Source organism: Gopherus flavomarginatus, chromosome 13 (assembly GCF_025201925.1).
Source record: "Gopherus flavomarginatus isolate rGopFla2 chromosome 13, rGopFla2.mat.asm, whole genome shotgun sequence".
Taxonomy (NCBI): domain Eukaryota; kingdom Metazoa; phylum Chordata; order Testudines; family Testudinidae; genus Gopherus; species Gopherus flavomarginatus.
In genome coordinates this window covers 24944357-24970689 of record NC_066629.1, presented here as the reverse complement: position 1 = coordinate 24970689, position 26333 = coordinate 24944357, and the positions used below count along the sequence as shown (strand labels likewise).

At 42.1% G+C, this 26333-nt stretch overlaps 1 protein-coding gene across 10 annotated transcripts in view; it reads right to left on the bottom strand.

The window, feature by feature from the left end:
• The window catches only part of NCAM1 (neural cell adhesion molecule 1), a 238965-nt gene that overhangs the window by 17965 nt on the left and 194667 nt on the right, over positions 1–26333 (bottom strand). For 4 of the 10 annotated variants that reach the window (XM_050921784.1, XM_050921788.1, XM_050921786.1 and 1 more), the window contains 2 exons: positions 13100–13224; positions 9845–10025 (listed from right to left, as the gene is read on the bottom strand). In XM_050921784.1, the coding sequence (XP_050777741.1) occupies positions 9845–10025; positions 13100–13224 (306 nt within the window). Of the gene's footprint in view, positions 1–4376; positions 6586–9844; positions 10026–13099; positions 13225–26333 lie in introns of those variants that run through there. The other 6 variants (XM_050921785.1, XM_050921789.1, XM_050921787.1 and 3 more) reach the window with 2 other exon arrangements.

The following is a 26333-nucleotide window of genomic DNA, read 5'->3' as shown; positions in this document are numbered from 1 at the left end:
ACGCTACCTTTACTAATTTGACCCCAAAGCCTCCTCTGGGGTCTCTTAAGTGGGATGGGCTAAGAGTGGCTGGGACAGTCAGGAAAGGGCTAAAGAGCTGCTTGCCTGTCATATGGCCAGGCAGGGGGTGTGGGGCAGAGAGAGGTAAGGGGAAAGCCTCTGGGGGCTGCAGCCCTTTTGGGCAAGGGAATCCTTTCATTACTGCGTTACCCATTTATGTTTGGAACAATAAGTTGTATATGGAGGCAAGCGCTTGAAGTGGGCTTGGCTGTGGCACTTTCCTCGAAGATCTCCCAGACCAGCCGTGGTTTAGTAAATCTAATTCTTCACATACGCTGCAACTGTAAAGGTTCAGAGTCTGTGGAGATGCACAGAACACTTGAGGAGGGTTTTACTGTCTCTGGTGGTCGCATGAACTGGAAAGAAATTGTTGCTGTTCCTATTTTTTAATGTGTCTGGAATTCTTTTGTTTTTTGCAAGGACCAAGGGAGACATTTTACTTTTTATTCCTACAACTGGTTTCTGGTTAAAACAAAGTGACCCACAACATTAAGCTCTACCCTTTACTGCACCCCACTGATTCCAATATGGATTTGTATTCAAGTACTCTGACAGTTAGGAGAAACCTCATTTCTTCCAATGGAGACAAGGCCTCTTTTTAAGAAACTTCACTGGAGTGTAAATGGGCTGCTCTGAGTCGTTTAGTGCCAGGTAGTAAAAACAAAGCAGAAGAAGAATACATAAATTAAAATTGCTGTTGTCATGCATATTGGATCAGGCCAGAAACCAGCTCCACTAAAGCCCATTGAAGTTGACAGGAATCTTGCCATTGACTTCAATGAGTGCCGGATCAAAGCCTTTTCCTGAAAATTTGGGGCAGGGACTGTCTTTTTATTCTGAGTTTGTACAGCACCTAGCACAATGGGGTCCTGGTCCATGGCTGGGGCTTGCAGGTGCTAAGTAATACAGACAATAAATAACAATACAGAAAGCAGCTTAACATATATGGCCCATTCCCATGGGCAGAACGTGTTATTTTGCAAACTATAGACCCAAGTCAACAACATAAAACTGTCCATTTTCCCCATGCATTTTTTTCCATTCTGGGGTTGAGCATGGAATCCTCTCTACACGTCAAGCAAATGAACACAAATATTTAAAAAAAAATTGATTGAGTCTTTAGTTCTAAATGAGTGGAAAAAAAACCCTTTCATTTATTAATTGTAAATGGTTCATCAATGGAACACCAGCTTCTGTCAAGAAAGACCTCTCTAGCCACCCTCGCTTTACAACATACAATAAAAAGTCCCATAGGCATTACTCCTCACATATTTTACATGTGTCCATTCTGTCAAAGAGGGCTGTACCACACAGATAGATCCTCTCAGTGGGAGGCCCAGCTACAGGGTGTATAGGAAGCTTAGGTGTAGGCAGGACAGAGAAAGGACAGGACTGACAGAAACAGGCATGATTCACAGGCCAGAAGAGGGAGACAGCAATGCACTTCAAGGGTTCTGCAGTGTGTTTGGCATCATGGAGAAAAGTATGGCGGATGCCAGGTGAGCATAACCTTTGCTATCAGATGATAATTTTCCTTTGCAGATACTGAAAAATATCCTTCAGCCTAAAAGCACTCGATTAGAAGGATTTCATTGTCTCCTGTGTGCTGCATAACTTACATCAGAAAAAAGCAATAATAGCAAATGCAAGCTACCATCCATCCCATGTGATAACAGCATCTATTTACACACAGAGTGAGATTTGCTCACTTTAGTCTCACTTGCTGGTAGCAGAAAGACGTAGGGGCCATCGGCCGCTGCCCGTGTGATGAGGGAGTGTCTGTTGAGGTTTAAGTTACGAGGAGTGGGTATTTCCGTTGAGTGCTAAAGGCCAGGTGTGACACTGCACTCCATAGTCTTCAGAATGATATTATATGATATGATTATGACATCGTTATGATGTATTTTATGCAAGATAAGTCATGTGAGATGTCACTGGAGAGATTTTTTGCTGAATATAATTATCGTACTTGTGTGCATGTATAATTCGTGTCTCTGAAGTTATGAATATTGACTATCTCTCTGCATTTCAAATATAGTTACACCTGGCGAACGACCACTAGACAAGAGGCTTTCATTCTGTACAATGGGTGGGGAATGGACCATTAGGAAAACAGTAGGCCTTAGGGGAGGCTTATCTCCCACCTGGGGAGCCTTCCTGTGAATGCTCCAAACAGCCAGTGAGTGATGGCTGCTAGAACTCTACAAGGATGGGATCAAACCACATGTCTAGACTCCATCTTGGGATGTCAGTAATTTTCCACAGACCAGTCTGGGGACCAAGCTTTGAAACAAAGGGTTCCCACCATATGCAAAAGCTACATAAGGTGGGGAGTGACTTCTGAGGTTCTTCGCTCTCCATATAAGAAGATGCCTGCAAACACCTGAGGTAGAAAGACTTAACTGGGGGAAGTGCTGGACCCAGGCTAAAGGGATTTCTAGCCTGTGAATGGAACACCAAGCTGTAAGCAAGTGAAGCTTGCCCCTTAAGAATCTGCAGCCTGTTTGTATCATCTGCTAGGATGAGAAGCTGCTACTCATATCCAATCTATTTAGTATAATAAGCTTAGTTTGTACTTTTTGTTTATTTGCTAGGTAATCTGCTTTGATCTGTTTGCTATCCCTTATGCTCACTTAAAATCTATCTTTTATAGTTGTTAAACTTTTTTGTGCTTTATCTAGACCAGTGTGTGGGAATCATAACTCAGGGGTAAAGGCTATTGCATATTCCTCTCCACATTGAGGGAGGGGGTGAATTTCATGAGCTTACACTGTACAGTTCCCTGTGCAGCACAAGACAGTCTAATTTTGGGTTTATACTCCAGAGAGGGAGTGTGCCTGAGGAGCTGGTAGGTGCCTTAGCTGTAGCCTTCCCATGCAGGGGCTGGTCAAAGAGGCTGCATGTAAGTGCAGCTGGCTGTGTCCCTACCTGTAGGTATGCTGGTGAAAGTGCAGGCTGGAGGGCTTTGAAGCTTGTCACAGTAGCACAGTGTAAAAGGGAGCCCAGGCTGGTGGGTCAGGGGGGCTCAGTGCTAGTTCTAGGTGGCACCCCAGGGGGAACTCGTCACACCAGGTTTACACCAGTATCACTCCATTGACTTCAGTGGTGCTACTTCTGGCATACAATATAAATAAGAGGAGCATAGGGCTCTGTTCCATCTCTGGAGGGCACTTCCATTTGAATGGACATACAGAGAAAGCAAGAGAATAAATTCCTGCTTTGAAGGAAAATACAGAGTAAATGCGGGTGGGAGTTTACCAAGGCTGCTTTTTACCTGCGCTGCCCATCCCACACACTGTACACACTGCCCTTGGTTCTAGGAGCTGCTGCACCTCACTGCACTAGCTCAGGAGCCCTCAGGGGAACCTGGAAAGCTTTGGAAGTGTCCTTTAGCCCAGCAAAATGCTGGATGGTGTTGAACACATAGCTGAATCATAGTGAGCCTCATCAGCCACAGCACCGCTGTTGAATTTAACGTAGCCAAATGCCTGAACAGACAACTTTGAAACCAAGCATTTAGGGTTTAAAACCAGCTGCAGGACAGCAGCAGCTGGAATTCCATTGGCCATGTGAGATCCTGCAAAGCCCTGCAGTTCATTCTGTGAGGAGCCAATGACATGGGGTTACTCTGTCTGACGGTTGAGGTCCGGTATTCCTTTTTGCAGGTACGATTTGCTCCCACAAACCTTGGGTTTGCAAGGTGAATCCCTGCCTAAAAATCTGAGCATTTGTGCCACTCCAGCACTCCGCTTTGCACCCAGATTTCAGTGGCAAACACCAAAAAGGGAGATGGCTGTTCTGAAAACTGTGGCCAACAAAGCAACAGTGATACTTCGGATCCTATCAAATCCTGCCTCTTACATGGGGCAAACTCCACGGATTGGCAAGTACAATGTGATAATCCTTGTAAACTGGCCACAAAGTCAGCAGTGCCATTCATTAGTTTTCTGGCTATAGAGGGGAAATTCTCTTTGTAAAAGGGGTTTTAACGCCTGTATCTGCTTTACACAGTCAGTTAGTGTATTCTGGACAGCTAAGGGGAAGCCCATGAAATGAGCAAGGAAACTCATCTACAGAATAAACTCAACTACATCAGACAGTTCATTTGACTCATTATTGTTATTTTAATAATGGAAATGTGTAAACATAATAAAAGCCTGACTGGTTTTCTACATGTAAACATTGTCATGTTAACAACCGATCTGATGAGATATTGTAGTATAAATATTGCAGGTGTGAACACACTAACTTAAGTGACATGCCAACAAGCTACAAAGCGTAGTATGGAACTGAAAGTGGCTACGGGAACTCATTACAGCAACCTTCACTGAACACTACAGCCTTTGTTGCCTTAGGGCGGTGCAACGTCACAGAAATTCCCAGCAAGATTCCCAGGAACCCGCAGCAGCAAGATCTGCATTTTCAGTGCTGGCTACTGTGCATATAGTCATATAACTGTGTAAACTGCTAACGCTAGGCACAAGCAAGACACATCGATATTTGTTCTTATGACACCTCATGGGAGTCACCCTTGAGGCAATCCCTGATGAGATTTTGCTTGGCCATCGCAATATCCTAAGTAGGTGGGCCTTCCCCAGAAACCTTCATTATGTCTATTGAAAACTGTTGGTTTTCCCAATGAACCTCCATCTGAAATTGAAGTTAAATGCACATGTAACTACACCACTCCTGCACACCTCGTATGCATGCATATCAAGTGGGCTTCTGACTCTAAAGGCGCCCAGATTCACCTCTGAGCTACATACTGATCTCACAGCCTAAGCAGAAGTGTATAAACACTGCCATAGGAAAGATCAAAAGGGCCTTTAATGGAACTTGGTGTAGGAATATAGTCTATACAGCACAAAGCATTTAAAAAGGCATTTTGATGTTGAGGTGTCCCCTTTTAAAGGGAACTGTGTGTGTGTGTGTGTGTGTGTGTGTGTGTGTGTGTGTGTGTGTGTGTGTGTGTGTGTGTGTGTGTGTGTGTGTGTGTGTGTGTGTGTGTGAGAGAGAGAGAGAGAGAGAGAGAGAGAGAAACACATCTGTATGAAGCTTTTGTTTACAATTCTAAATAGAAACGAACAGTGCAGATTCCAGTGAACAAAGTCTGACTACATTTCGAACAGAGACAAGATGTTATATGAAGTGCATACATTCATAGCTAGACATGATTAATAGGGGGTTTGGTTAGGTTTTGTAGCTAACAGGAAAGGTTTTGTTAGAAAGGAAATTAATCCTGTTTAAGAGCTTTGATAACCTAACCATGTCCAAACCATGTTTCCAGTCTCATCCTTTTCTTCCCCCAGGTCCTTGCAGAGAGAGAGAGAGAGGTGTTCTCAGAAAGGCTTAAAGGAGCGGCATAGCCAAATGGCTTTCCCCATTATAAAAACAATTCACGAGGGACACCGCATTAAAGAAAAGGAATGTCAACTGAAATTGCTAGAATGAAATGTGATACACAGGACTCAGAGAGGAAGCTGTATATACTGCATCACATTACACCACAGATTAATCCTGTCTGGTGGAGTGTCAAACGCACAGTTAACCATGAATATTATTAAGGTTCAGTAATACCCATTTAGCCTGTCAGATTACTTGTTCCCAGCTAATCTTTTTAGTTAAAAGGGAAGAAAAGCCGTTTCTCTGCTCATTTGACAATACAGTAGTGGATAGCCCGACAGAACGTTAGACAAGCATCCACTGCAAATCTGTACACTCACAAACTGTGTTATGCTCCAAACTCCCATATGTAATGGTCTTGAGATGCCTGATTACAGAAGGGCCAGTGAGGCTCCAGGGATTCAACCATGTGAAAGAAAAAGAAATGTCCTCAACACCCATCTCAACAAGACACTTTAGGTCAGACAACTGCATCAGAGGGATGTTCTGATGACCATGTGTTTAATCCATGCGCAAAAGCCCTTGGAAAAAAAGATCTCAGTCAGGCATCCCAAGTGGCTAGAATTACCAAGTTTCTTTCTCTTTTAACCTGTAATTAGGTATACATATGGGGTTTTAAAATCCTTTTTATTATGGTTATCTTTGTAATATCGTTCATAGGTACGAACAGACAATGGTGATCAGCAACAGATGTGTGGAAATGTCAAGAGAGACCAGGTTTTTAAAAGCTTTCAATATCAGACCTTCCTATAAAAAAAGCCAACAAAAAATTTTTCTTTACATCCATTAAAAAAGGGCTAATTCATTACAAAGCAACACCAAAAAATGTTAGAGAGAAAACGCTTGGTTTAAACTTCTTTTTTTATCCTCATTACAAAATACTCAATCTTTCCAATAAAATGATATGTTGTGCGTGGTTTTTTTTCTTGCACTGATATGATCCTCTGAACGAAAAACTATCTGCTTTCACACCTGGGTAGGAACCAGGCCTTTTTAGGCAAATTTGTTTGTTGCTGTTTATTTGTGTTGTTGTACAAAGTTTCTAACAGAGCAAAAGCAGAGTCACTGCAGAAAGAAGCAATGAAACAAAGGAGGACGACGTTGATGGGCTTCCCAAGGTCGCTGCAGGTGCCAAACAATGGTTCCCAGGAGGGAGAAAAATGGTTGTTTAAAACAAATTTGGTGCATGTGGCAAGTGTGGATGTTTCCCGTGAGGTCCAAGGTGACATGTATGACAACAGACACAGGAAAGGAAACAAGGGGGAGGGGAAGAGAAGAAAGAAAGAAAAAGGAAGAGAAAGAGAGAGAAAATAGATAAAAAGAAAAAAATAGGTCAAATATAGAAAACATAAGAATTAAAGGTTTATTTAACTTAGTAAATTAAAATGGCCAAAGGTTAGAGAAGAGCTTTAGCGCAGTAACACCAGCGAAAAGGCCAACTCGGCAGCTCAGCAATGCCATAAGCAGCACAGCAAGTTAAAATTCAGGGGGTGAGGGGTTAGCGAGCAAATGGATCAAAATAAATGATGGAACAGGAGGCTCAAATGTGAAACATGAGAAAATGATTAGCTGGTATTTGAAAGGACAACACTGCGTTTTTCTAAGAAAAGACCTTTTGGAAGCAGACACTGCACCTAACAGCCTGTCCAGGTCCTGACCCAGTGCTCACTGTACTGAGGGTTTGGGTAATAGAGACACTTAATTACAGCCTTGAAAAAAGCTATATGGATGCAGGAATACCTCAGAGAAATCAAGCTCCACTGGTTGGAGTCGTCGTAGACTACCCTCAAGCATACTGCTTTTATAACCACCTTTGTCCTTACAGTCAACTTGAGGACACCATAAAACTAGCCCCAGGACCATCTCAAGGGATTATATATAACAAATATATGTTTTGTCTATATGAAAGATTTTATTCCTAATGTAACAAGGAGCAATGCTGGGTTGGAAACACTGACTCCAACCCCTGCCATGGAGAAGTCGTGGTCCATTCTGAAATCAAAAGGGAAATACTAAATAACCGGCTATGAAATAACTAAGTGACCCCAGTGCAGAACCAGATCCTTGGCCGACGTGAACTGCCATTACCACATTGACTTCAATGTATTTACGTGAGCTGGAGATTTGGTCCGACGTTCTTTCCCACGAGCCTGTTAGGGGAATCTGCCCACAGAGGCTCTGAGTCTGCTAAGACGTCACAGGCCAAAGGTAAATCACAGCCCTAAACAAGATCAAACAGCTAAAGCAGCAAAATCTTCTGCCCACTGCAGGTAACATGAATAATTTCATTGCATGGTGCTCTCCTTCTCTCTGAAGCAGTCTTCCATTCTGAGAAGGGAGAGAGCACACGAGCTGGAGTAGATTGGATCAACACTGAAGGAAACTACACTCCAAAACAAGGACCTCTCCTCCAAGAACTCACTGAAGATGGTTCCCACTCATGTGGCTTGCTAGTATTTTAAACAGCAGCTTTCAAAATGGCATCGTGATTCAAAACCTGGCTCCTCTTCTCCTTTGCAGTGGAGTAACAACTCAGGAGTAGTTCCATTGAAGTCAATGTGGTTACATTGGTGAGATCAGAATAAGGCTATTTTAATCTATCTATGGCTTTATTAAGAAGCCTATAAATAATGTTCTCTCTGCACTTTGCCTGGCATTTCAAAGATCGCATTTTCAAAAGGCCTGTCTCACTGCTCCTGCTATCTATAACCACTTAGCTGTTACCTGACTGTTTCCCCAGGTACATTCCAGCATTCCACTGGACTGCAGTGGAACGCTACAGACAATGCCAGCACAGGAAATCTGCAGGGAGCCAACCTCAAGAAGGCTGAGGGAACTGAAACACTGTTCAGCACTTAGACGCTTCCTCTTCAGTGACCCCCAAGAGCACAAAGGAACTAATTTACTGCTGATCTCAGCCTACTGCCATTGGTTGCCTAGCCCTGAAATGATCTTATGCAATTCTCCACCTCCCTCCCACCAGTCTCAGTTGTCCTTCAAATGCATGAGGGTAATAAGTATTAGAGCTATTGAAAATGCAAAACTGAGGGTGAGTTCTTTAATTAGTTACCAAATGTCCTTCCATCTAAAACTACAGACCTGTTAAGCACTCATCCCATTCTCTCTTTCCCCCCACACTCCCTTTCAAGCCCCAAGCATCCAGTGTTAACAGGTCACACTCATTTGTATCCTTAATGCTGCCAGTGGGCTTTACCCAGTAAAGTTTTGTCATGCACACTGCACAAGCTCTCAGCTACATCCCTCAGGAAGGGGAGGGAGGAATAGACCAAGGCCTCAAGTCTCAGCTACAGGACAATGTGGGGAGAATTTGCTAACTGCTTTGAGGAAAAAAAGTGAGAGACTCACAGATAAAGCTCTTAAGAAAAAAAAATAAAATGAAATAATTTCCGTAATACTGATCATAGGCAACGATCACAGCATGGATGCTCTTCACTCAGGCTATGCAATGAGGCTGTCTCTTCTGCTCCAGCTTGCCAGCTTTCAGACGTGTACATCTAGTGTTAACTTAAAATCATAGCTCGTTCAAGGGTCTTACCCCCCAAGGGACTTCTGTGGCAGAATTATTACTTGGGCCAAGAGAGGTCTGGAAAGGAGATTCTCCCAAACCTTTTCTCTCTCCTGCAGGCTACCAAACTGCCAGCAAATCTCTGTACTTTAGGGACTGTGTGGCTATTGCAGTATTTGTGACTGCACCTTGCTCCACGGGGAGAGAAATCCATGAAGGACGCAGTCTGTCTGTCTGCAACAGCAGCTTCCAAAGAACTGCTGATATTATTCAATTTCTTTTGCCTAATGGGCTACCCAGTGTAATTATTTTAGCAACAGGTTTGCTTTAGAAAGTGCTTTAATTTGGTCTCCATTTCATTTAATAAGGGCCATGCAGCACAGAACAATTTTAACCACACCAGCCAGCTCTTTACGCCTTCATGCTGCTGATAACTGTCCTGTATCAGCAAATGAGCAAAAAGCAAGCATAAAGCAGGTTTGAAAGGGCAATCCATGTTGTGAAAAGCATGATATCAGGTATCTGAATTTCCCCTTGGCTTTGGCTTGAGTCAGGGGCCCTATTTACTGGTTTCAGAAATGCATTTTCTACCCAGCACTTTTCTCATTTGCATGTCTTGTTAGTTTACAGTGATACAACGGCAAATATTTCCTGTGACTAGTCAGACAACAGTTTTTCATGGAGCGTTCCTACAAGGTTTTTGCTGTGCTATACATATGCTTTGAATGGGTAACCAATTATGATAATGTCTTTAAGCAAGCAAGTTGTCAGGGTTTATTCAGGCACATTAAGGGATGCAGCAAAGTTGCATTAATTGAAAGCAGAAAACAATGGTAAAGCTTGTGGCGGTCATACCTGGGATTACAGTAGGCTGAGCTGAAGTCCTGAAAGCATAGTGTGCAGGCTTGGATTTCCCTTGCTGGTTCTCAGCTATTACGTAGACCTCATACTCTGCATTCCACTCTAGGGACTTAAGCATGACGTGGTCGCTGCCAGAGGGGAGTCTGATCTCTGGTTTCCAGTCTGAGGACTGCTTCTGGGGGATGGTGAGAGGAGAGAGGGGAAAAAACCACAGTGCATGATCTTAATGGTCAGTTCTGAGATAGGAGGATGATCAACTAATAAACATCACACATAATGTAAAATAAACAGGGACTGGTTTCTCAGACAACTCAACAGGTGCCAAATGGGAAATCTACTGCATGAAGCAGGTGAATCTATTCCTAGGAAGGGGTGACTGATTGAGAATTTATGAAATCTAAGCAGCATCTTCCCTACTTATTTCCCAGTACAGAGCTATCATGTCTAAAGAAAACCCTGCTGCTCGTTCCTCTCCCCTCTGCCTGACACCAGATCACACACCTGTTTTAGAAAGACCAAGCCCCAGACCCTCCACACACATTGCTGAAGTGTGAAACATGCCAAGGCTTTTCAGAGGATTCTTTGCAGCGCTGGCACGTAGAATTCAGACCATTTTGATGACAAAGCTTTGCTTCCAAACCAGGGGTGGGCCTAGCTTAGCAGTTTTGTCTAGTCTGCTCTCTAGTGTCTCTTGGAGATTTTCAAAGCTGCCTAAAGAGATCTGGATTCGTAATTTCAAATTTTAATGGAAACTGGGTGTCCAAATCCTGTAGGCAGCTTTGCAAACCTGTTACCAAAATCTTCTGAGTACTCAGTCTCCCCTGAGCTTTCTATTCTATGGCACCTTGATGGCGGATGAGGGCTGCCATTATCTCAACTCTTGCACAGCAAAAATGCAATTTAAAACCCAGCAGTGAGTCCTGTTACTTGCTACTGTCACCAGGCAGCTCCTTTGCTTTCCTGCTTTTTTACTGCTCTTACTGAGCCAGTCAGAGCGGTGAAATGGCGGTGGTGAACCTCAAAGACCAGCTGCTTGGTCTCTCCTCACAGACGAAAATGCTCCCCAGGAAATAAGTGATCCATATAAAGGACAGGACTAACAAAAATTATTATTATTTACATCCCTGGAACTAGAGGTTGATAATGTGATGGATTTAACCAGGACAACAAGTTATTGCACACAAGCTTTCCATATAAAACATCATTTCTTCCTCTGAGCATGAGCAGCTTGTTGGTTTATAGGTGGGTCACTCATTTTAATTAATTTCAGCATCAACAAATTAGGGAGTTGTCTTAGATGCAGGACAGTATACGCATGGATAAACAATACAGGAGAGCCCTTTTTTATTATTACTGCAAAGTATTCTATGCATGTTTTTTGTAAACCTTTCATGAAAGAGAAAAACAACTCAGTTAGGAACAGTCACAGTGCTGGGTGCATCTGAAAACCCCTATGAAGCCTATTTACTGAGATCTAGTGCTTTTAGGTACTTTGGAATTACCTTATGCATACTGATCACATTGGCATCTAAGCCCGACAATGGAAAATTCCTCCACTACGTTGCAAACAAACCTTCTCATTAGCCAATGAGGGTCCCCAGGGCAGTGCTGCATGTGGCTGATTCAGAACGTTGGTAACACATGGTTTGATGGTTTGGTGAAAAAACGTGAAGTAAAGCAACGGGGAGAACACAGTGGGTGGGGTTTCCTCACGGTGGAACATTTGTTAGTGCGAAGTGCTGGAGTTGGTTTTAGAATATTAAATTTAAACAAAAAAAGCCCAAAACAAAAGCCCGCCAGCAACTGAGAATGCTTACTCTGTGCAAGCCCCTCTCCTCAGCAATGGCCTCTGGAAGATGGCTTGGATGATCTAACAGGTCTTCTTCATCTCTATCTTCTGGATTCTATGAAGCTAAATCACCTAGTAAGAATTTAACAACTGCCTCCTGTCAGAGGGGTGTTGGGAGGGCATGTGAGGGGATGCAAGAGTGCCTATGTCATTTCTAGCGCAAGCGCCAGGATTACTCTGCTTCCTTCACTCAGAGGTTCACTCACCCTACTGCATGAGATGAGTCTTATTGCAAAAGTGGTTTCCTGATGGCTGGTACAGAATTAATTCTTGAGAGGGTCTACCAGGCTTAGTCTTGAAGACGTGCTTTGTAAATGCCCCAAAACTTCCACTAAAGGCTCTGGTACAGTTTAACTGCTACCAGGCACATTAATATTGGAGCAGATTGTTCAGACAATAGAAACAGCATCAGTAATTTTTAGCACAACTTCCCCCAGCCCTAGAGATCCTCAGGACCTCAAGGCTACTTCATCACATTCTTATTCCTTAAGGCTGAGCTGTCACGTATTCTCTGATTAGGTGCTTTGCCTGCTGTAGAACAGGGAACATCAAACATCACCTAGCAAAAGCCAAGGTTAAAGTTGGCTTCATTTGTTCAGCTTGCAGCAATGTTACCTACTCGTAATAAAACAATCCTTCCGTTGGGCATTTGCTCAAAATAGAGCAGTGTGGGTTTCACAACCCTAGGCAATTACAGAGATCTAATTTACTTGGGCCTAATAAGGAATATCTTCAGATAGTGTCCCCCCACATGGCCATGAATTCAGTTGCCCTTATATTGTCTCCATATAACATTGAATACAGTTGATCCAGTCACCTCGCCTCATATTCTTTTTTTAAATCACTAGTGCACAATGATTTGTTACCAATATGTGGATTATCCAAGCATATAAGGTCAGCAGGGAAATACAGCATGGAAGTTGTAAATTGTTAAGATAAGAGTTTGAAGTTAAATAATACCCCAGGTTTCAAGCCACTGACTGAGACCTATTCAAAATGTTGCTATTATGTTTCATAAGAACATGAAATTAAAAAAAAAATCTACGTGCTTGTTATCACCCATAGCAGTGCAGCCATGGGGAGAGGGAGGAAGAGAAGGAAATGAATGGTCAAGGTGAAAGTCAAGGAGAAAGTGGTGAGCTAAGAATTTTCTGCTAAATTCTGTATATTTTCGTGCCTGTCTAAGCCAATGCCACCTCATTTGCCCGATGAGGCCATCTGTCATTTCTTGATGCCTAGACTGCAAGCTCCCTGGCGTAGAGACTGTTGTGCTTTGTTACCTGTCTGAATAGCACCTAACATAGTATGGCCCTGGGTCTCGACTAGACTTCCTAGGTGCTATCTAAATACAAATCAACAACAAAAACAGCCCAGCAGCCTTGGCTATTGGTCATACTTACAGCTTTGTATTTGATCAGATAGTGTCTGATCGGGGAGCCTCCATCATCCTGCTTGATAAGGTTCACTTTAATGGAGTTCCCGTCTTCTCCAATCTGGCCCTCCAGTTTGGGTGCGCTGGGTTCCCCTGAAATAATGGTTTGACTCATATTTAATTTCCAGCCACTTCATAAAAATAAATACATAAACAAACTAAAGCCAGTAGAAGTGCACCATCATCCTGAAACACTTATGGGAAGGTTATCTGCTCCACCCTGGCTCACGCCCACATGGAAACGCATGTACTTGCTAATATTTTAGCAAGTATTTTAGCAAGTATTTGTGCTTTACAAAATTCAGGTGAAATTTTGCATGTGCCTAACCAGACGAAGGGCAGAAGCTGGCTTAAAATATAGCTCCTTGGTGTCTGCGACTCAGAAGCAGTTTTAAAGGTTTTCATTCTGAAATTCTTATGTTAAACAGCAGCAAAACAAAGTGGGTGTCAGTCTGTCAAACCAGCAGGGCCACTCTTCTGAAGCACATACAGAGCAAGCTCTCTGTTTAAAGTGGCTAGCTTGCCTCTCCACTGAGACATGTCCCTCCTACATCTTTTTTTCTGGGTCTGCACACTGAATACTTTTCAAATTCGAAAAAAATCTCGGGATTCTCCACCACCCTGCACCTTGTACTGTCATGTACAGCAGTGAAAAGTAAGCATAAAATATTACTGCATCAGAATAGCAGCATTTTACACTCAGTTTGCATTGGTGTAGATGGCTACACAGGATGCCCGGCAATGGGGAATTAGACCCTTGTCTCCAATTTTGTAATGTCATTAAAAAAAAAAAAAAAAAAAGAGAGAGAGAGAAAACATTCTCCTGATTTTCAGCTCAGGCTGTGTCCTCAAAGGACAAGAAGGGGTTAATCTCCATTTACCTAGGGCAATTTACCTGCCATTCACTAGTGGCGGCTCTTGTGATTCTCAAGGCAAATGGTGAGTCAATTCCTGCCTATCACATTTGTACAAGATCTGCAGAGGACACTTCCCCACCCCCACACAGTGAACTTTTCCTCCTTGTGCTTTTATAATATCAGCTCTTCTGCATGAAACAAAAATTAACTCACATGACTTAATTATGCTGTTACAAGTGCTAACCTCCCATCTAGAGAGAACGCAGCTAGAGTCACATTTCTGTATGCACATTCCCTATAATACTCCCTTTGGTATTTCTCCAGGTTTCAGCTGTTTCTAATTCATATTGATATTTTTTACCTCCTGAAGTCTGTTTGGACCTGGCATTACTATTTTGTTGTTTATTCATGGATTCTAAGGCCAGAAGAAACCATTGTGATCATTTAGATTTGACCTCCCATATAACATGGGTCACAGAACTTCCCCAAAATAATTCCTAGAGCAGATCTTTCTGAAAAACCCCCATTTAATCTTGATTTTAAAATTGCCAGTGATGGAGAAACCACTATGATCCTCGGTAAATTGTTCCAATGGTTAATTATTCTGTGAAAAATGTATGCCTCATTTCTCACCTGAGTTTGTCTCGCTTCAACTTCCAGGCACTAGACTGTGTTAGACCTTTCTCTGCTTGACTGAAGAGCCCCTGATTAAATATTTGTTCCCCATGTAGGTACTTACACACTGTGATCAAGCCACCTCTTTTGCAACAAGAGAAGAAAAAAAAATCAATGAATACAATTTTCCAAAGCACTTAAACGATTTAGAAACCTTAGTCTCATTTTCAAAAGTAACACAGTCACTTGGGAGCCTAATTCCCACTGACTTTCAATGAGACTTAGGTGCTTTTGGAGATTTTACCATTCAGCTTATTGAAAGGCAATGGGACTTAGGCTCCTAAGTTGATTTGAAAACAGGGCTTACTGTAAAATTTTGAAAAGTGCTTAAGTGACTTAGATGCTTAAGTCCCAATGTGAGTCAATGGGTGCTTTTGAAAATTTAACCTACAGGCTCCTAAGTTACTTTAATGCTTTAGAAAATTTTATCTCAAGTCTTGCTGAAAGTCAAAGGGACACAGGCTCTATTCTGTACTCATCCCCTTAGAATCTGAGTGCTTAAATCATTTCTCAAAATGTAACTTAGGCAATTTAGAAAGTGTTACCCAATGTCTTTGTGGGCATCCAGACCCAGAAACTCCATGCTACTCTGAGGCTGCATTAAAGACCCAACTCCCAGCTCCATGAATCCAAAATCTATAAGGACAACTCTGGAAGTTATCAGTGATGGGGTACCAAGATACGACAATGGCTCACTATTAAGACTCAAATATTTGTTGTGTGAATAATTTTGGCTAATGTGATTAAAACATATGTTATGTTAAAGAGAGCGAGCACTAGCCTTATATTAGAAGTGATGAAATTCTATCAATCTACAGGTTTTAATGATAAGCCAAACCAGTCGCCCTTCATCTACTCCAGAAAGAACAATGTAACTAGTAAGGACTTTGTCTCCTTGTGAAGTGAGCTCGGGCAAATGCAGAGCTCCAACGTTACAGCAATCGTTCCACTAAGAAGCCTGCACCATGAAAACACCCAGTTTTCTCCTTTCCACAGCTTCTGCATCAATGGGGTTTTTGTGAACATCCCCTCCAGAAACAAGTGTTCCCTCAACCCCCACCTTATTTGTTACGGTATGTTTTCTGAAGACTTAATTCCCTTTGGCTCATGAAGGAAAAGACAAAAAGGATGCATGATGCAAGTGTCAGTGGAAGCAGAGAAGTCTGCATGAAGATAGGCTTAAAAAATACACAAAAACAAATCTTGCCTCAGCCATTGTAGAGAGATGCATATAAAGTCCACACAGATTTTGCTTCCTTAAAGAATTACTAATGAAGGCAGACAAATCAGTCCAGTGAGTAACAGAATCCTGGCACTATGGACTAGCTACCAAGTACAGTTCTACACCGAAAAGCGGATCTGTGAAAATGGCACCTTCTTATTCATCAGATTTTCTCCTTGAAAACTTTTGGGATAAACCTGTTTGTAACTACTTTCTACCCCTCTTACCCTTGTGGATCCCGCACTGCTAAGAAATAGCAAGCTGGATTCTTATTAAATTTCACACATCAAATAGAACTATTAACCATCTCCAGTGTCAGTTTCTGGCCTCGGTTATCCTGTGCAGCCCCACTGAGCTAAGAGCATGTGGCTCACAGAATTTTTGTTACTGAGGATGCAATGCATGAGAGGTAAAAATCTGGCTTGATCCTCAGATCCCAGCTTGAGTTTGCAAGGCTGGAACCTGGAAGAAGAAAAAAAAAAAAGAAAATATCTATTGTAAATTGAGCAATTTACCCTGGAGTCACTCCCTGGCAGGTTTTCAATAGCAGTTAGGCGCCCTGGTGCTTTGCCTATCTGCATCTTATGGCACCTAAATACCTTTGAAAAGATTTCAAAACAGACGAATTAATGAACTATCTGATCTCAAATCTGCAGCTACCATTGCCTGAAAGAGCATGTGACTTAGAGACCTCAGACAAGGAGAAAGGATAGGCCACTGGGTAGGGAGATAGCCTACAGCTTGGAAGAGCTGGGATCAATTTCTCATTCTGCCAAACTTCCTGAGTGAGCTTGGGCAAGTCAATTAGTCTCTCCTGGCCTTAGCACCCCACCTGTAAAACTGTTCTGATCTTGAGGTCTTTTGGACATTAATACATTAAAGAGTGTAAGGCACCCGGATACCAGTGGGGGCCATATAAGTGTTTACATAAGAACAGCCATACTGGGTCAGACCAAAGGTTCATCTAGCCCAGTATCCTGTCTTCTGACAATGGCCAATGTCGTGCCCCAGAGGGAATGAAGAGAACAGAGAATCATCAAATGATCCATTCCCTGTTGCCTATTCCCAGCCACTGGAAAACGAAACTAGATAGATGTGATACACACAGGAATTCTGCTTTAGTGCAGCACTGGAGTAGTGGATTTGCCTTTAAAATGTCCTTTTCCTCATGTGCATTATTTAAATATTCCTGCGTGTAAGGTTGCAGGATGTTAGCTATTAGAAATCATCTCTCTTTTAAAGAGACTGGGCCACAATATATTGCACTGATAGCCCCCACACTTCCCTTGCCACCGCTAGCCCACATCTGATTGCTGACTTGCTATCTTTGCCACACCACTCTCCGATTCCATACTGCCTCCCTGCAATCTGCCTGTCAGCCGTGACAGCATAATGATGCAAGGTTAAATCAATAAAAACCCTCTCAGCATGCTGTACTCCACCTTTTTGGTGCAAACTGATTTACATCTGCTCTGCCATTTGCTCCTGATGACGAGCCTTTGACTGCTCTGCAGTATTTCAGCCCATGATGGCTGTTGACAGAGCAATGACATAGTAAGGTCTAAGAATGTGATACTTCCTCTCTGGTGCAACTTCAGTGGGTTTAGATGGAATCTGGCCCATTACCTCCATTAAGTTATTTTGGAAATTTATGACCAGGATTAATTTACAAGACGAACAAAAAGAAAAGAAAAATACCAGAGAGCAGCATGAAAACTCAGGCCTGTAACATTAAACAGCAGAGCCTCGAAAAGGGCCGGATGCAAAGCCAATGAAATCAAAAGGAGTCTTTCCCTTGATTTCAGTAGGGTTCAGATCATATCTACATTCACTGCTAATGTGCACACCATATAATTCACACTCAGAAAAGCTGTTCCCTTCTCTTTGCTCAGCAAAGATTTAATAGCAGAGGGCAGTTGTAAGGTCCTGTATTACTAAGACTTTCATACTTCTGCCAAAGATACCACAGCGCATTTGCTACTAGTACATTACAAAGCGGTTTAAAAATAATGGAAAATAAATTACAGTTAAAATAAATGAACAAAGTATATTGTGAGAGGTATTATCCTAGACTCTTTATTATTCATAAACTCATGGGTAATTTACATTGGTTCTTCCATTAATTAGTGACTATTAATGAAGATAATAATAGGAGATATACCAATCTCCTAGAACTGGAAGGGACCTTGAAAGGTCATTGAATCCAGTCCCCTGCCTTTCCTAGCAGGACCAATTTTTTGCCCTGATTCCTAAATGGTCCCCTCAAGGATTGAATTCACAACCCTGGATTTAGCAGGCCAATGCTCAAACCACTGAGCTATCTGTCCCCCCTAAATATCTTGCATACACATGTAGTGCTAATCCCAGGTTTAGAATGCCAGGATATGTAAAGGGCCATGCAAACTACTATGGTTTCACTAAACATGTTTTAATAGCTGGAATCCATTTATAGATTTCCAGCACGTTTCTATTTCTCGGAAAGAGACTCTGATTGACTTCATTATGGATAATTTTAGCAAAACCAATGCTATAATTATTTGTAAATTAAAGTTTACAATTCAGCTGCAGTCAGCAGGCAGGGCTCCCAGCAAACTCCTAGGATTAATTATATTCTATCATCTGGTTTCCTTTTGGATCCCTAATTCTTGCAGATATTTTATCTAATCATTAGAAAAAGCATCTCTGTCAACTATAATTATACAAATGCAGAACACTCTTTTTGGTATTAGTATTTATTTATTTGAGTGTGTCTTAATGCGAACCATAAGGGACCAAGACCAGACACTATATATGAGAGGCAAGCAGTTCTCACACGCAGCTCTTCTCAGTTCTAACCTGCAGCATCCTTGCTAGTCCAGCTCTGAGCCTCACAGCTCTGCACCACCATCTGAATGTGCAGCAATTCCTGTTGTTCCAGCCATGGGCTTCTCTTGAGCAGAGATTGACTGTCACACCAAATTGTGGCAAAATGTTATTTTAAAATCTTCATAAAAGACTGATCCTGCACCACTGAAGCTAACAGAAATGCTGCCATTGGGCACAGGGTCAAGTTCAAATAACGACAAGGCTGAGGCATTAAAGATATAACATTTGTGACCTAAGAGTCTGATCCAACACTCAGAATAGGAAACTCTGATCTATACTTTGCTCCTCAGATGTTGTTCTATTACATGATCCCAAAACACACGACAGTTAATAAGTCTGTAGGCTTTATTAGGATAAAAATGCACTTGGGAGTTTAATTGTAGCCTCTTACTAGGAATTTGCAAGATGTCCATGGATGGGAAGAGCTCACCCTACATTCTCATGTTTATCAGTTTGGATTTTGATTCAGGTATTTTTCACCCACAAATTAGAACCCTAGCTTAGTTGGATGACCAGGCTTGGAGCTCTCACTAGATCACTGGGTCCAGTTTGAAGCAAATGACACAAAGAGAGAGTTCTTTGAACTCCACTCAGGGTTCCCCCGGTCTACAGCACAAGGGCTGCCTTACGTTGCTTCTGCATTACTGCTGGATATGCACCCATCATAAAAAAGGACAGAATTTGATGAATTGATTACCAAACTGGCCACTTAGATTTTAATCAAAGGATTTGTTATCATTGCTGTCGGCTTTCTGAGACTATATGTTTGCAAATCTCATTTCAGCTTCAGTTTCTCCAGGAATTATTAGTGCTTGGAGAATGAATGCCACTACACAGAGTGCAAATTAAAGGGAAACGAATGCTCACAGACTGGACAGCAAATACATATTGAGTTACTTCTCCTGGGCTTCCTGAAAACAACAGCAGCTTAACTGATCAATTCTTTTTTTCCCCCCCTTCTCCAGTGCTACTGGAAAATACAACCAGGAAGGTTACTTCTTGTCATTATTGGGCTGATTCAGGTCAAGGAAGCTATTACAGAAATAACTGCACCAAGATTATTAACCAATAATTAACCAAGACCGAAGCAAATGTCCTGCCCAAACAAGCTGTTATTTAAAGGGAGTTTAAATGTTTTTCCAGACTAGCAACTAGCTTCAACAACAATCAGGGGCACCGATTGCTACTTATTATGCTAGACACTGAGTCATTTAGGCAGTACTGAAAAATCCAAGAGCTGCAATGCTTAGCCCTGTCCCCACATTGCTGCATCTTCGACAAACCTGATCAACAGATCAGTAGCTAACACTAGGGATAACACCAGATCCACACTTCATTGTTATTCCCTCCCACGATAACCTCATAATGAAGAGACAACATTAATAAATCTCAAGGCTAGAAGGGACCATCTAGACTGACCTCCTGTATAACATAGGCCAGAGAATTTCACGCAGTGATTGCTGCATCGAGCCTGACAACTTGTGGTTGATCTAAAACACATCTCTTAGAAAGATGTCATCTTGATTTAAAGATTTCAAGTGATGGAGAATCCACCATATCCATTAGGAAGCTATTCCAATGGTTAACTAGCTTCCTATTAAAATTATTTCCAATTGGAATTTGTTAGTTTCAACTTCCAGCCACTGTATCTTGCCAGGGCTCGTTCTGCTTGGCTAAAGAGCCATCTACCACCAGAAATGTTCTCCTCATCTAAGCACTTGCGGTCTATGACCAATGACTATCAACATCATGTCTGAAACCAAAAAAATCAAATAGCACAAACCCAGGTGAAAAATATTCGTATCTCTATCCACATATATATATTTACATATTTGTCTTAAACAGGCAGGTGTAATCCATACACAGGGGCTGTAAAATAAAAGTGTGTTAGTACGTTTCAATCAAAGAAGGAAGAAGTTTAGTGTAAAAACTTTAGTCCGGCAGAACCAGCAATCCTCTCATGAGTCAGAGTGTCAGTAGCTGAAGAGAAAAGGTCCTTATAAGATTAGAAAGAACTCATGCCCAGAACATGCATCTCATCCACATGAAGAGGGCTGGCAAGCAAGGGTGTATTAGAGGGGTGTTTATACACAAGCCAGTCAATTCCCATTTACACTGTGGCTCCTATGAATACTTCAGTTTAAGGAAATTCCTCAAGGGAGTCATTTAAATCAAGTATCAAACCTGTTAGACTTGCTCTGTATAATCCATTTACAAACACAATCTGCCCAGGGAGGAAATTCATACTAGTGCAGAGGGAATGACAAGCCCTTTGGGGAGATTATGAGGGGCAGTGGGGTAGTGCTGCAGGATGGGAAGGGTTCTGTGCTTTCTCTGGAGATAAACCATGAGATGAGACCTTTGTGTCTATATAGATTCAATAGCTCCAAAGGACACACAAGGGGACAACAGCCTTTATTTCAGCCCAGAGGCTAGAGTACTAGCCATGAAAATTGGGGTTGCAAGTGTTACAGTAGGTAATTTCCAAGACCCATGTGTTTAATTCCCCACAAAAAAGGGGTGGATTTCACCCAGGTATGTAAAACATACAGGTCTAAAATCAGTCTCAGCTACTCTGCTGATCACAGGGGTGAGGCAGGCATATTCCAGGTCTGCATTTGCCCCCCGGGTGTTTGCTCCAGGAAGTGGAACTGGAAGTAAGCCAAGAAATACTTTAACTGTGAGAATTAATGGCTGCGGACGGGATGCGATGCGATGCTTGTTCTCTTTCTCAGGGCTTGTCCTATTTCCAGCTGATCGCTCCCTCCGGAGTTGAATGTGAGAAGAGCTTGGGTAGCTCTGGGTGAGCCCAGCAGTTTGCAGGGCAGCTAATACACTGTGACCAGCAAGGCTCTTCCCAGCATTTCATCCTGCCACTGCACAACACGACAGGTTAAGAGTAAACTACTTCACAGTATGGGCATCTAGGGCATCCCTGTGAGCCCCACTGCACTGCTTCTTCCAGCCTCCAGATCTGTAACTTTGGGAAGGAGAAAAAACAATGCTTGGCTCTGCTAAGAATGGCAAAAAAGCATTCACATCTAAAGTGAATCAGCGGCCTTTCTTACTCCAGGCACCACCATCTCAGAACAGGCCACTGCAGTAACCACACTGGTTTACCACTTCCACAGTGGCCCACACCTAATGTTTCATAATGCATCTGGCCAACTCAACAGGCTGTACATGTGAGAAGGGGACATTTTTGACTATCCCAAGATGCTGACCATTTTCACCACCCTGAAGCATAAAGGTGAACCCCACAAACTGCAAAAATGCTTCCTTGTATCTATGTTAAATAGGCTGCCTTTTTAAAAAGAAAAAATCAAGTACTTCCTTGATCTCACATTGGAGCCATGTGGTCAGGATTTTCAGAAAAGGCCAGTGACTTTGGGACACTGTAAAGAATCCCTAGCTCTTATATAGCATTTTTCATCAGAAGATTTCTAAGCGCTTTAAAAAGGGAGGTAACTATAATTTCCCCCTTTTTTATTGGGATGGGGTAACTGAGGCACAGGCAGGTGACATGATTTACCCAAGGTCATACAGCTGACCACTGGCAGAGTAGGAACAGAAGCCAGATCTCCTGAGTCCCAGCCCAGTGCTCTATCTTGAATGGCTAAAATCGGTCAGATTTTCAGTAAGCGCTGAATACCTGCCCTCTGAAGAGCAAAGCCCTTTAAAACAGCTCTAACTGGGCACTTCAGAATTGAGGCACCCAGTATCATCAGTTAAAATACTTGGCTATCTGGCACTAATGCGAGATCCAGCATCTTTATTTCTCAGCACACACAATTCTTGTCTGGTTATCTATTTCATTTTTTGCAAAATGTGATCAAAGGAGCAGCTTGCTTCCTTACCCCTGCGCCACCAGGTAAATGGGACTAAATTGTGACAAAGGCTGCCACAATTTGAAACACAGAGCAGCCACACCTACACAATCAAAGGGATCAGAAATGGTAAATACACAAGGGCTGACAGAAAGAGAATAGGAAAGAAGGCTTCATAACGCACACAAGAGAAGCAAACAAAAAACAAAACAACATGCAAAACGAGACAGCCAGGTCTTCATTCCTCATGGATGTCGCCCAATCAATTTTCAGAGTAGGAGGAAGGGCTTAGGGCATTAGGGGAAATGAAAGGACTGTTTCCATGCATGTGGTAAGGTTATTGGTGTTAGTTTTGTTTCCTAGTAAAACCCCTGCCCAAATGCTTTCCTGGCAATGTTCCAAAAGAATAAAATGATTTAGAGTTAATGGGTAAAAAGCCAATTTGTGAGTTTCCAAACAATTTGTTTGCCTTACCCAGGGAAGCAGAAAAGCAGAGGTTTCCCCCTCTCTTTATAGTGTGCATGGAGTGTTAAGTGAGGTTGCAACAATCACAATATTAAATTATTTATTTTCTGGCTGCCATGAGCTTTAATTAGAAGCAATTCTATCTCCTTAACTGCAAGGATCAATCATTTGCTTCCTGATTTCCTGGAGACCACCAGTTGCTGTAATTGTTAAATGACTTATGATCCGGATTAATTCCCTTTCCTGACTGTGACAGATAATGTGTAGGAAGTATACAGTACTTTGGCAGGTGATGACCAGCAAAATATAGCTTCAGTGGCGTTACTTCCAATGAAAAAATGTAAAGCTTGGGCACTGATTATATAATAAATAAATAATTGGAGATATACCAATCTCCTAAAACTGGAAGGGAACTTGAAAGGTCATTGAGTCCAGTCCCTTGCCTTCCCTAGCAGGATCAAGTACTGATTTTTGCCCCAGATCCCTAAGTGGCCCCTTCAAGGATTGAACTCTCAACCCTTGGGTTTAGAAGGCCAATGCTCAAACCACTGAGCTATCCCCCCTGAGTTACTGATATACATATACAGGTTTCTAAAACCAGTTTCCATTCTTGCCACATTTATGCTTTTCTCATGATAAGAGAAAGTTTTGTTTTATGCTTACAAATGTTTATGTTTATAAATTAGCTTTTGGGGAGTTTCATAGGTTTTTTTATTTTGTGCCTTTTCATAGGCTAAAAAAAATTAGTGCCATCTAAAGAAAATCATTATCAGAATCGTATTTGCAAAGAAAAGGTCAACAAAATGTTGCAACAGTCATATGAAATATGCTGCTTTACACTAGCTGAGGATCTGGCCCATATTTTCATACAAGTGTTCAGTAAAACTCAGGACAAAATCCCGTCCTCACTGAAAACAATCAGAGTTTTGCCACTGACTTCAATAGGGCTAGGATTTCACCCAGAGTGTGTTTCCAAAGGTTACAGTGTTCCCAGAGAAGCTGATTCTGCTTTGTTCTCACACTGAATGAATCAAAAGATTAAGCCATAGGTTTTCTGCATATAAAGCTATCTTTCTAGCTCAGCGCAGATGGTTGGCTTTTAGTTCTTCACATGCAGATAACAGGTGGTGAGCAATCTCTCCAAAAAGTTTACAGAAGAAATTTTGAGCAATGGAACTTAGAGGTCCCTAATTGCTGGGGGTTTTTAATTTCCCCGAGATCTAGTCAACCAATCAGAACAAAGTTTTTTACCTTCTGTTCATCAGCGTGGACGACATCATCAGCACCATGCAAGCCACATGACAAAGTCACATGATACGCACGCACATGATTGGTTGAAAGGAAAGTGGAGGAGGTCACATGGAAAATACAAAAAATTAAAAAACTGATGTAAACAATGGGCAAGGGAAAAAATCAACAACAGAATTACAGACTAAATAAAATATAAACAAAATTAAAATTAGCCAGTCTATATAAGAAACATTGGGGAGACAGTAAAATTGCCTGGAAATATAAGAATATTAACCCAGAGAAAGCACTGAGTTATGACACCAGTAAGTGTTAGGCACAGCTGCAACACTGCTTATTAATACCAAGTCAGGGAGCGAATAAACATTACTGAAGTGAAGGACCGTTGTCCCCGAACTTGGACAGCAGAAGGAATCCACAAGACTGTTGAAAAGAAAAAGGGAAGACATGTTATTCAGTAACAACCCAGGCACAAGAGGAAACAGAGAAACAGTCATCGCCAATGGTCTAGCAAGGATGGATCTTAGCATCTTGTATCAATTGAGCCTCGATTGCTGTAGGAAGAAAAATCTTTCTTAATAATAAGAGAAAAAAAATCCATTCATTTATTACTCAGGCTGATGTTGCTAATCACTAAAATGCAACCACGACTTGCTAAGTCCAGCAATCAGCGCTGGAAAGTACATAACTTGTATCTAACTAAACCAACCTAAAGACTCAGAAATAGATTAAACAAATCATATCCAAAAAATCCCAGTGATAATGTGACATGGGGGCAGATCCTGAGTGGGGAGAGGGCAGAACTGATTTGCACTGAAAGTTAGTGACAGGCATGGCACAAGGAAGACATGGACATTGCTAAACAGAGATGGGAATGTGAACAGATTGCGAAGGGAGGGAAGGCAGGACAGGAGGACTGGAGGCCACTGAACCTATTCGTGGTTTTCCTCTGCCCAAATTACTGTCCCCTTTAAACTTTACTGTTTGCATTGAAATGTTTACCTGTCTTTGATTATACTTTGGGCGGTGATTCCCAATCACATGAAAGCTACTCTACACTCTGCACTGTAGCCTTAGTATAACTGAGCATCAAGTCATTGGTCTTCTTGATGCTATTACCTGGCAAGACAGGACATGTTACTACTTGGGCAAGAAGCAATGGTTAGAAAACAGAGAAAAAGATTATAAAAATTCTATGTAATTATGTCACGGTCACAATTACAGAAATCCAAGTGGGCAGACTACAAATACACTCCTCTGCCTGCCTTCCGAAAGCAGAGGTTTTGCTTACAAATTATATGTATTAATTATGACAAATTCACAGGTCTTGCATTTCATGAAGGTCACTGCTGGTTCTTCTGGAAGGAAGTTCTATGGCTGTAAGACAGCTGCTGAGGAGGGTATGTTTCCGAATTCCCTATCATCTCACCTTATTATTCTTTTGCACTACAATTATTGTGAATGGTTTTGGTCATGGACAGGAGAAGCAGCCTCAGAGATCAGACCACAACCTGCCTAGTGAGAACTTTATTTGAGGATAACATTTTAAAAAGTGACTGGAAGTCTTAGGAGGCTAAGTCTTATTGAAAGCCAAGGGCATGTAGGATCACAAGGCACTTAGGCGTTTCTGAAAATTTTACCCCAAGACTAGAACCTTGACCTTTATCATGTCCTTGATGGGCAGCCAACCAGGTTATCAGAGCACTGGCTGGTTGCTCCAGCCATGGCTGTGTGTTCTGCACCAGATGGAACTCTTTTGGAGTCTGATCTTTCATTTCCAGGTAGAGTATGTAGTGAGAATCTGGAGGTCATGGATACATGGGTTGCTATGGCCATGTCTGCATCGCACAGGATGGAGCAAAGCAGACTGACCACTCAAAGGGGAAAGTATTTTCAACCATGGGGTCTTCAGCCCCCATTATCTCATGTGTGTATGTTATTATGGCACATTCCTGGGTCTTGCACTGGAGCTTGAAGGTGGCAAGCTTAGCTGTCATTCTCAGTTCTTCTAGAAGGGAATTCCATAGTTGTAGAAGCAGCAAA